The sequence below is a fragment of the Pelobates fuscus genome, chromosome 4, assembly GCF_036172605.1.
Source record: "Pelobates fuscus isolate aPelFus1 chromosome 4, aPelFus1.pri, whole genome shotgun sequence".
Lineage (NCBI taxonomy): Eukaryota > Metazoa > Chordata > Amphibia > Anura > Pelobatidae > Pelobates > Pelobates fuscus.
In genome coordinates this window covers 381,203,596-381,212,495 of record NC_086320.1, presented here as the reverse complement: position 1 = coordinate 381,212,495, position 8,900 = coordinate 381,203,596, and the positions used below count along the sequence as shown (strand labels likewise).

The 8,900-nt window shown below is 41.0% G+C and overlaps 1 protein-coding gene across 1 annotated transcript; it reads right to left on the bottom strand.

Moving 5' to 3' along the window:
* Positions 1–2,107: 2,107 nt before the first annotated feature.
* On the bottom strand, positions 2,108–8,604 carry LOC134608179 (cathelicidin-related peptide Oh-Cath-like). Its single transcript, XM_063450844.1, has 4 exons — positions 8,366–8,604; positions 7,842–7,946; positions 4,199–4,282; positions 2,108–2,315 (listed from the first exon to the last, which is right to left on the bottom strand). The coding sequence occupies exons 1-4, from the start codon at positions 8,555–8,557 to the stop codon at positions 2,199–2,201; spliced, it is 498 nt and encodes a 165-aa protein (XP_063306914.1). The 5' UTR covers positions 8,558–8,604; the 3' UTR covers positions 2,108–2,198.
* Positions 8,605–8,900: the final 296 nt, after the last annotated feature.

Sequence of the window (8,900 nt, the reverse complement as noted above, 5' to 3'; positions counted from 1 at the left end):
AGACCCTCTGTGAACGATGTACCGTGGGTGGGCCATTCTGTGAATTCTTTATTGTGGGGGGGCTACACTGCTAAATTTGTTTTGTGGGTGGGCTACTCTGCTAATTTTGTTTTATGGGTGGGCTGCCCGACTAATCTAGGTACTGACCATCAGAAGGTCAGGTACCTGGTTAGTCTACCCCCGAATGGGAAGATATGTAGCGAAAGCCACTTCGCCACTGTGGTTTGGAGGGGGCTGCTTGCCCGCCTCTTACCCTGTGACTACGGTCCCTGGGCGATTTGGCCCTTTATGCACGGTATTTGGGCATACTGTGGGTTATTGGGCTGCCCCAGGATTATGGGCCCTCTCATCAGCCCATACGAAACTTAAACCCCATGGCGTTTCAACTGTGTTTGTGGCATCTAAACGCTGTTTGGATATGTTGAGCGCTCAGATCCAAGCCATCTGGGGATGGGTTGAATGTGGGGGTTCTGTTTAGTATAACAGGAGTTATGTATTTTTATGTCTTTTGGTGGTTGCTGGTAACATGTGCTTAATGGAGGCTGTGTTTGTCCCTGGATATAATTAAATCAGCTTCTCCATTGTCTCCAGGATAGAGGATTCTGGGGAACTAGTTTGAGCTTCTAAAAACCATGCTTCCAGAAGGTCAAATGCACATTTGTACTAACTTTTGAACCCCTGGTCCAATTCGTATGATTTTTGAGTATGTTGTTCCCCCGAATGGATTGATTGTGTATATGTATTTTTATGCGAATGTGATGTATATTTTGGGAGTTATGAATGTTGTGTAAAAACTGTATTTTCCCTACCTAGGATAATTGTATTTTCCTGTGTGTACAGATAATTAGTTTACAGGTAGAGGGGAGGGCTATGTGTGGGATGTAACTATTGTGTGATTGGTTAATGTACGTTACGGTGTGTGTCCCTCCCCTTCATGGGAGCACCTAATAAAAAGGGCTGCAAGCTAGCAGCCAGGGAGTTCTATTTTTACCCTCAACTTGAGTCCTGTCTCTTATTGGGGGAATCTGCTACAAGGGATTGCTATGCTAGGCATATTCCCTTGCTATAATCACTGAGCTCTTGTAAGAGCTTGTTCCTGCTTCGTTCTGAAGGGAGATAGCTGCAGCCTGCGGTGCTTATGGTGTCTGGTGGAGTGCTTGGAGTCCTCTGGAAGCGCTAGGAGCATCTTTCAACGGAGGTACCCAGTCGGGGTGCCAGTGGATCCGTTACAGTATGTCTGTGAGAATGTTTGTATATCTGTGAGAATGTTTGTGTGTCAGTGAGGGTGTGTCAGTTTATGTATATGTCAGTGAATTTTCCATGTGTGTGTGTCTGCCAGTAAGAATGTGTGTGTGTGTGTGTCAGTGAGAACACACCAGGCCTAATGCTGTAGATTGAGTAACAGGCAGCCTTCTTGCTCTCTGTCACTGTGTTACTTCCTCAGGTGACATTTTTCACATTTGCGGACTGAGTATGGATTGCACCGACGCCAATGTGCTGGTAGTGAAGCCATCATATCAGTGCCAGCATGGAGAATTGTCAATGCAGAACCTACAGAAATGATATATGTTTCTTAATGGTGTACACAACACCCACACAAAGTGACACTCACAAATCTCAAATTTAGCCAAACCCCATATACAACTCACTCAGCCAGTCACACACATACACGCAATCACATTGTACCAATTGTACACATTCATAACACACTCAGCCAACCAACACACTTGGCTAAGCCCCACACAATCACACTCAGCCAACTCAACACGTAATCACAGTAAGCCGACTCCACACACAATCCCACTCACCAAGCTGTCAAATCAATATCACATACAGCCAGCAACACATACACACAGATACTCAACCAATTCTCCACAAAGCCTCACACACAATCACACTCAATCATCCCCAATGTAATCAAACACCGGCAGTACACACCTCCCACTCAGGATGTATTACTTAGTGAGGAGCAAGGAGGGGGGACAGGTTGGGCCTTCTATTTTCCTGTCGGCTCGCTCTGCCACGCTCTCTCTGAATGTGTGTTTGTTGTAGCAATGGGTTTTTGGTAATAAATATACCTTACTTTCTATATAGAAAAAAAAAACAATTAGAGACATTGTTTTTATTTTGGGTAATAACAGTATCAATATATACACTGGGTAAATACAGAGAAGTTTTTCGTATATACGTACATATTTTTAGACTCTTTTAATTACACTCAGACACCCTAGTCTCTTGCGACAAGTATTATTATTTTTGTCGCGAAAACAACATATACATTTGCAGTTAGCTCTGGCAGCTCTTTTCGTTTTGTTCTGAAAAAGAGCAAATAAAAATAAATAAATATTACATTATATGAAAGATTCCCCATTCCAAATCAAACAGTATCGGTCATAGTTAACAATGTCATCCTGCAGTATTGCAAAATAATAAGCTGCATCTAGTACAAAAATTACAGATATTTAGTGTGACGGACCGCCTGGCACCCCGAATGGGTACCTCCAAGCTTGCTTCCTAGATCTCCTCTGGGACACAGGAGTGCTTCAGCCCCTAGCTGCCGCAGCTTGGCTGGGTTCTCTCCATCGATTCCCGCCCTGGAACAGGGTCCTAAGGACAGCTTAAGTAATTAAGCTGTCCTGCAGAGAGTATAGCTGATCCACCCAAACACTAGCCCAGACTGAGTGAAGGGTGTAGAGGAACTGGCTTATTATGGCCAAGTTGCCTGCTTATATACACGTGTTCCTGGCACGTTGCAAGGAAGCCAGGTCGCTAGAATTCCAAACAGGACAACAGGACTCCTACTGGACTACCAGGGATCAACGGGGGTTGGGGGGGAGGACGATTTAATGTTTTAATTACTCCCAGCTGTGCTCAGGTGATGAAGGTAAAATCCCCCTATTATCAAGCAATGACTTGTGAAAGTAAAGCAGAATTTTCTGTCCATACCTGCGTCAGATGTACGTCAATGTATTAGTTCACCTAGGATATCACCGATAACTGCTATTACCACCATTCAATCAATAAATCATCCTTCTTGTTCAACTGTCATCAGGCTCAGCCATAACCCCTCCCCCGCAGTAAGAATCCTCCCTGTGATGTCCTAACCTGCAGGCCATGTCTGGTGAAAGAACAGACCTATTGCCAGATTAGAATCAATTAAACAAGTAAAGGAAACCCTTAGAAATGAGATTGTATCCATAATGTAAATTGTATAGTCTATAAACCAAGCTCCAATCATCATAACTAAGCCAAGCACCAATCATCCTAACTAAACCAACACTAATCATCCTAACTAATCCAAGCTCCAATCACCCTAACTAAACCAAGCTCCAATCACCCTAACTAAACCAAGCACTAATCATCCTAACTAAACCAAGCACCAATCATCCTAACTAAACCATATTCCAATCATCCTAACTAAAACATATTCCAATCATCCTAACTAAACCAAGCACCAATCATCCTAATTAAACCATATTCCAATCATCCTAACTAAACCAAGCTCCAATCATCCTAACTAAACCAAACACCAATCATCCTAACTAAACCAAACACCAATCATCCTAACTAAACCAAACACCAATCATCCTAACTAAACCAAGCTCCAATCACCCTAACTAAACCAAGCACCAATCATCCTAACTAAACCAAGCATCAACCATCCTAACTAAACCAAGACTAATCATCCTAACTAATCCAAGCTCCAATCACCCTAACTAAACCAAGCTCCAATCACCCTAACTAAACCAAGCATCAATCATCCTAACTAAACCAACACTAATCATCCTAACTAATCCAAGCTCCAATCACCCTAACTAAACCAAGCTCCAATCACCCTAACTAAACCAAGCACTAATCATCCTAACTAAACCAAGCACCAATCATCCTAACTAAACCATATTCCAATCATCCTAACTAAAACATATTCCAATCATCCTAACTAAACCAAGCACCAATCATCCTAATTAAACCATATTCCAATCATCCTAACTAAACCAAGCTCCAATCATCCTAACTAAACCAAACACCAATCATCCTAACTAAACCAAACACCAATCATCCTAACTAAACCAAACACCAATCATCCTAACTAAACCAAGCTCCAATCACCCTAACTAAACCAAGCACCAATCATCCTAACTAAACCAAGCATCAACCATCCTAACTATACTTCGCTTTATGTAACAGAGAAACTTACGTTTTGATACAAAGTGTCACAGGTAACGAGAATTTTCCTGTCTCCGTCTCCAGGGAAAATGGATGCTGTGCACTGCTTTACCACCTATGTTGGAGACACAGTTATAACAAAGTAAATACAAGGACAGGGCAGGGACTGAGACATGAAGAGCTTCCCAATAGGATGATTTAGGACAGTTTGTTTCCTGTTATGTTTTTACTTTAATGTGTGTAGGGATTTGGATAGAGCACAAGTCAGTCTTTGGTTTTTATTGTAGGTACTGGGGCTGATATTTACTATAGTCACTGCTGCCGCCCAGGAGTAGTGGGAGTTTCAGTACCCAGGCATAATTTTGTATATTTGTAATTAGGAATATATTCTTTTATAATTATAGAAAACCCATCATTCAAACATAAATACAATGCTCAGATTATCAATATTTATATTTATCTACTTCAAATCTATTTCAGTAGTTCAGTTTTAAATGTAATATTTGACAACACTGAAGAATACATTGAAAATCACCTACAACTTGATACTTTTAATCACATTTTCATTTTCTACGTAAAACAGATGAAATTAGGATCTTGTAATATCTTATTTTTCACACTTCATATATACATAATTGTCTAATATAAGGATACGTGAGCATTGTGAAGGCGAAGTGATAGTTTCCCTTTTTAAGATTATTTTCTCATATTTAGTGATTTCATTCTCCTCACTTTATGGTTAAAGTGCAATTTGTTATTCTTTTGTTTTTAGAATATTTCAAATAAAATGTATATTTGACACTACTTTGGTTTCTAACTATCGCCCAATATCATAAGATTGTCAAAAATCAGAAAAATGTGTCCATACGCAACTATGTGAGTATTACCAGCAATCAAACTATCTGACCCCTGATCAATCAGGCTTTCGCCAGAATCACTTCACTACAACTGCCCTCTTAAAAGTTTGCAATGACATCCAAACTGGCATGGAACAAAGAGACCTAACTGGAGCTATTTTCCTTGACTTTGCTAAGCCCTTTGACACAGTAGACCACGACATTCTACTGCACAAACTCAAAAACTCAGGTATTGGTGATTGTTCGCTAACCTGGTTTCGCTTGTATGTATCGGATCGCTCGCAATATGTGTCCATTTCTGACAGTGACTCCCTCCCTCTCCCAGTCACGTGTGGTGTTCCCCAAGGTTCCATTCTCGGCCCCCTACTATTTACATTATTTATAAATGATCTGCCTAATGTCTGCAAATCCTCAAATGTACATGTAACGGCACCCCCAGGCATAAAAGGGGTTAAAAGACGTTTAGTAGATCTTCCCCTTCCAGAGATACAGGCACAGCTACTGCAGAACACCAAACTCCCGAACTGGATACAAGGGAATGCTCCAAACTCCCGAACTGCATACAAAATAGCACTCCAAACTCCTGAACCGGAACCTCACGAATAGCTGCTAGCAGACGAACAGGAAAAGCACCCAAGCGGCTTACACTCCTGGCAATCAGTCTCTAACAGCATACAGTAAATCCCACCAAAGACAAGACAGAGCTCCGTGTTGAGGGTCAAGCAATGGTCTGGTTTAATGTGGGCTACCTGTCCGGTATTTATGCAGGTCATCCACCTGGTGGACACTCCCCTAGGGGATCAGATGGAAGACTGGGACACAAATGGTAAAATAACCACACAGGCATACAGGGTAAAAACACTCCCACAGTACATTACAATCCCTCCCCTCTATCCTGGTGATAATTGGGAAGTAATTCAATTATCTCCAAGGACAGAGGCAACGCTCCATTGAGCACAAAACGACACAAAAATACACAATGTTACAAATTATTAATAAAACATATACATTCTACCTATCCGCAGATAGCTTAGATCTGAGGGCACATTATTACCGAATGGCGCTCAGATCACATACATACAGTTCAATCGCCATGGAGCCAAAGTCTTTCCCATAGTCTTTCGTTATATGAATAGGCTCCATGGCATGGCTGTCTGGGGTGATGCTGTTCATACGGTTAAACTACCGAATGAACAGGCATTTGGTTAAATGACCGAATGCAGAAGAAAGGAGGCTGACAGCTCAGCGGTGTTCGCGCAAGCGGTGTTTGCGCAAATTAGTGTCCGTTTCCAGTTCCATAGTTTGAACTCTGAACACTTCTGGACTTTAAAATGGCCGCCGCCACGTGTTCGGCAAACGAACAAAGGCCACCAAGCATTCGTCAATTAAACTGCGGTTAACCGCAGCTTCTGGGAGGTCAATTGACGGCACACTCCAGCTCCCAGGTGGTCCAGTCATTCGTGTGTTTGTTCGGTACATTGAATTTACCGAACACCCTGGCAGAAAGGCACGAACAAGCCTTTCTGCAGGGGAAAATACAAGGTTTACCATGGGGCCATAGTCCAGAGGCAACAGGCGGGTAACCAGGCTCCTCCAATGCAATGTGGCGAGATTGGTCTCTTCACAGTACACATGTACGCAGATGACACAGTAATCTATGTGAGCAAATCCGATCTACCGCAGCTTGAGGCTGTGCTCCAAAACCAGTTTACAGAGGTAGAAAAGTGGATCGCAAAAAACAAACTCTTTCTGAACACTGACAAAACTGTCACAATGATCTTTGGAACAGTACCTAAATTACAAAAATAACACAATTCCCACCTATCCATCAAAACAAATTCAAATGGCACACTGACCGCAGTCCACTCTTTCAAATACTTGGGTATGATGTTAGACCCCAATCTATCTTTTGGCCTCCACATAGAAAAGCTTGCATCTAAACTTGATCCAAAACTAGGTGCCCTGTACAGAAACAAATCCTGCCTAAGCCCTACAGTAAAAGAAAAAATTGTACAGCAAATGCTGATGCCAATAATTGACTATGGGGATGTAGTATATGCATCTGCATCACACTCCCACCTTAATAAACTCAACACATTGTAACTCGTTCTGCCGATTTGCGCTACAGTGTAATTACAGAACTCACCATTGTGACATGCTAAAATAAAATATCCAGACGCACCCTTCAGCTTTCCAGCTTTGTGTTTAAGAGCTTTTCTGGGAAGCTCCCGCCCTACCTGAACAAAATACTCTCCCCGGCTGTTCCCACTTCCATAACCTCCGATCCAGTACCAACACTTTACTTAGTCTACCTCAATACAAAAAGAAAGCAGCCCGATCCTCCTTTTCCTACGGAGCACGACAATTGTGCAACGACCTCCTGAACAATTTAAAATCTTCCCCAAGCCTAAAGTCCTTTAAGAGATCCCTCTCTACATACCTCAAAACAGAATGCACATGCCATGGTTGATTATATATTTCCTACCTGTTCTATGTTAAATTTTGTATTTATTGTGTATTAATATTGTTTTTGTATTTTATTGTACTCTAAAGTATCAATGCAATGTTTTGTGGACCCAGGACATACTTGAAAACTAAAGAAATCTCAACGTATCTTTCCTGGTAAAATTATTATAAATAAATAAATAAATAAATAAATAAACATTGTTTGCTTTGTATTTGTATAACTCTGTCTCCAAATGGTGAATTTATCTACATTAATATTTCCTCCACCTTTGTACAGTCCCAGTGTTTTACATGTTATAGTTATGTTATAATACACAGAGATAGTGTTGATAATAAGAGCAGGTAACTTACTCCGTCCTCTTTGAAAGCACACGGCTTGTTGATGTTTTCCTCTGATTTCTTACACCGTGTCTCCTTTATTATGAAAGTGAGCTGTTGGAAGGTCGGATCTTTGTCCTATTCAATAAATAAATGAAGAATCTGGACTAGTAGGCTCAGTACGCAGGTCACGTGTAATGATAAATATCCTGCTAAGTATCTAATAAATACAATAATTGGATAGAAATGTTCTATGTTTCATTCTTTCTGAATTTTACTTTGTCATGGCATCTATCATTCTATATCTGTCTGTTTATCTAGTTACATACATGTCTGTACTCGCTATCTGTGTCTTTGTCTGTCATTGCCTTTTCTACCTGTCCTTGCTATTGGTTACTATTTTTGTATATATTTATTTTTCTGTCTGTGCTTGCTATATGTTTCTCTATTAGTCTGTGTATGTGTGTCTTTGTCTCTGTCTCTTTCTATTTGTCTCTGTTACAGCATTAGCAGATTGTATGGTGCAGTGTATACTATAGACCAGTCACGATACTTACTATTAATGTTCCATGTTCGGTGCCATCTAGCTGGAAGATTGAGTCCTCACTGGATCCCTTGTTGTAGTAGTCAGTACAGGTTATTGCCAGGGCTGATATGTTCTGATTAGTCTCAGGAATTGTGGGTAGATAAGCAGCGGTTACCACTGAGCTCACCCCAAGTGTAAGGATAATCTTCAGAAAGCCGTCCATGGTCACTCAGTGATTCAGTCTCCAGGGCACACAGCCCAGGGCGGTGTTTATATAGTTTGCAACAGTTGATTGTTCTTGTTTTGTTGTTTAGTTGTTGCAATATATTGCAATAAACTGTGCTTAAGAAACAACCAAGAAACAGCCAGTGCTGGGAAATGTGTGGAATTTTTGTTTTAGTGTTTGTAAATATCACTCATAGCTACACTTTCTGTTTTTACAGAATTGAATTCAGTGAATTTTGTTGTTAATACATAATAGCATGCCTGAGTGTCACATACATGGACACTCAATCACACACAGTCAGATATATATAGACACACAATAACACAGAGTGACATACATA